General features: G+C 41.2%; 1 protein-coding gene across 1 annotated transcript; it reads left to right on the forward strand.

Annotated features, from left to right (window-relative positions):
- The first annotated feature begins 740 nt into the window (after positions 1-740).
- LOC107160684 (olfactory receptor 14C36-like) lies at positions 741-1,673 on the forward strand. Its single transcript, XM_015507327.1, has one exon. It carries the CDS (start codon positions 741-743, stop codon positions 1,671-1,673), a length of 933 nt encoding a protein of 310 aa, XP_015362813.1.
- The last annotated feature ends 253 nt before the right edge of the window (positions 1,674-1,926 follow it).

Consider the following 1,926-nt stretch of genomic DNA (forward strand, 5'->3'; position numbering starts at 1 on the left):
TCTTTCTGTACACTTATGATAACTTTAAGAAGATTGGTAAATAAGGAGAGGTATCAAAAAGAAAAGGAACAATGGTTGTCTAGACAAAGGAATCTTCAACTTCATGGTGCTGAGCACTGAGTAAAAACATATTAAGGTAAAAATTTCAGTCTCTAAAGACCTTACACTGATATGCTGGAGGAAAAAAATAGCCCCTGGAGGAGCTGAAACAGGTCTGGTGAGCATGTATGAGTTTTTTATGTCCATGATGATAAAGTCTCTGAAAGCATACCTACAAAAATATTTATAAATTATAATTTGAATTATTCAGTGTGGATACAAAGGCAAAAAAGTGGTGAACATTCATTTATGGAAGACAATGAGGTAACTAAGTTACAGAGCATTAAAGAACACACTGTCACACAGGTCTCAAACAGGAAAGAAGGTGACCAATGCTTGCTAGTGCTCTGCATGGGAGTCTCAGGAGGTCAAAGTAGGCCTGATGAGGAGCTGAGGACAAGCTCTGAACATCACCCACAGACCCTGGGCTGCAGACCTCCACTCCTGCACTGGGAGGTGCACTATTCTTAAAAATGATTAAAAATATCAGAAAACAAAGAGTGACCTTTCCTCTGTAAGTAAAGCTAATGCAAAATACAAGAAAATAATCTGGACATAAATATGTAAAATAATTGTATTAATTATTTTTTCCTTCCTCTCTCTTAACTCTTTATCTTCCAGGCAACCAGATTTTCCAGCAAATGGCCAATTCCACCATGGTAACTGAATTTCTCCTCCTGGCCTCTCCTGATGGCTGGGATACGAGTTTCCTCTATTTCACAGTATTCCCAGTGACCTACCTGGGTACCTTGTTAGGGAACCTTCTCATTGTCACTGTTACCACTGTTGACCAGAACCTGCACACCCCCATGTACTTCTTCCTCAGGAACCTTTCAATTTTGGACATGTGCTTCATTTCCATCACTGTCCCCAATGCCTTTGTCAACTCTCTCACTATCAACTGGGTCATTTCAGTGACTGGTTGTGCAACACAGATCTTCTTGGTCCTTTTTTGTGCATATGTAGAGATTTTGATTCTCTCCATCATGGCCTGGGACCGCTATGTGGCTATCTGCCAGCCCCTCCAGTACCCCGTCATCATGAACCCTCAGTTTTGTGTCCACATGACCCTGGCTTCCCTTCTCAGTGGTCTGCTGTATGCAGGTGTACACACTGGGAACACATTCCGGCTGTCTTTCTGCCAGTCAAACATGGTCCCTCAGTTCTTCTGTGACGTCCCCTCTCTGCTGAGGCTCTCCTGCTCTGACACCACCAGCAATGTGGTCCTTATTCTTGTCTCTGCTGTGGTCATTTGTGGTGGCTGCTTCCTTTTTATTGCCATGTCATATATTCGCATATTTTCTGCTGTACTGAAATTTCCCACCAGAGCCGCGGGGAAGGCCTTCTTCACCTGCACCCCTCACATCCTCGTTGTGTCCATCTTCCTCAGTTCCAGCACAGGTGTGTACCTGAGGTCCTCAGGAACCTCTGCCACCCTCCAGGACATGGTTCTCTCTGCCTTTTATACCATGATTCCCCCCTTCCTGAATCCTCTCATCTATAGTCTCAGGAATAAACAGGTAAAGGAAGATGTGAGGAGAGTAATGCAAAGACAGTTGTTGTCAGGGAAATGATAAAGATAACGTTTCAGCATCATGCTAATTTCATTGGTCATGTTTCTTAATTAGATACAATACTCTTCATATTTGTGCTTTACAAGTTACATTGTCTACCTTTCTATTACATTACTAGAAGCTGAGTTATTTCATAAGGTATATTTCTGTGACTTACCATATCATTTCTTTTTTTATGACTGATCTATTTTATTTTATATATTTTTTTATTTTTTATTGTTGGTTGTTCAAAACATTACATAGTTCTTGATAT

Source organism: Marmota marmota, unplaced genomic scaffold (genome assembly GCF_001458135.2).
Source record: "Marmota marmota marmota unplaced genomic scaffold, marMar, whole genome shotgun sequence".
In the NCBI taxonomy this organism is placed as follows: domain Eukaryota; kingdom Metazoa; phylum Chordata; class Mammalia; order Rodentia; family Sciuridae; genus Marmota; species Marmota marmota.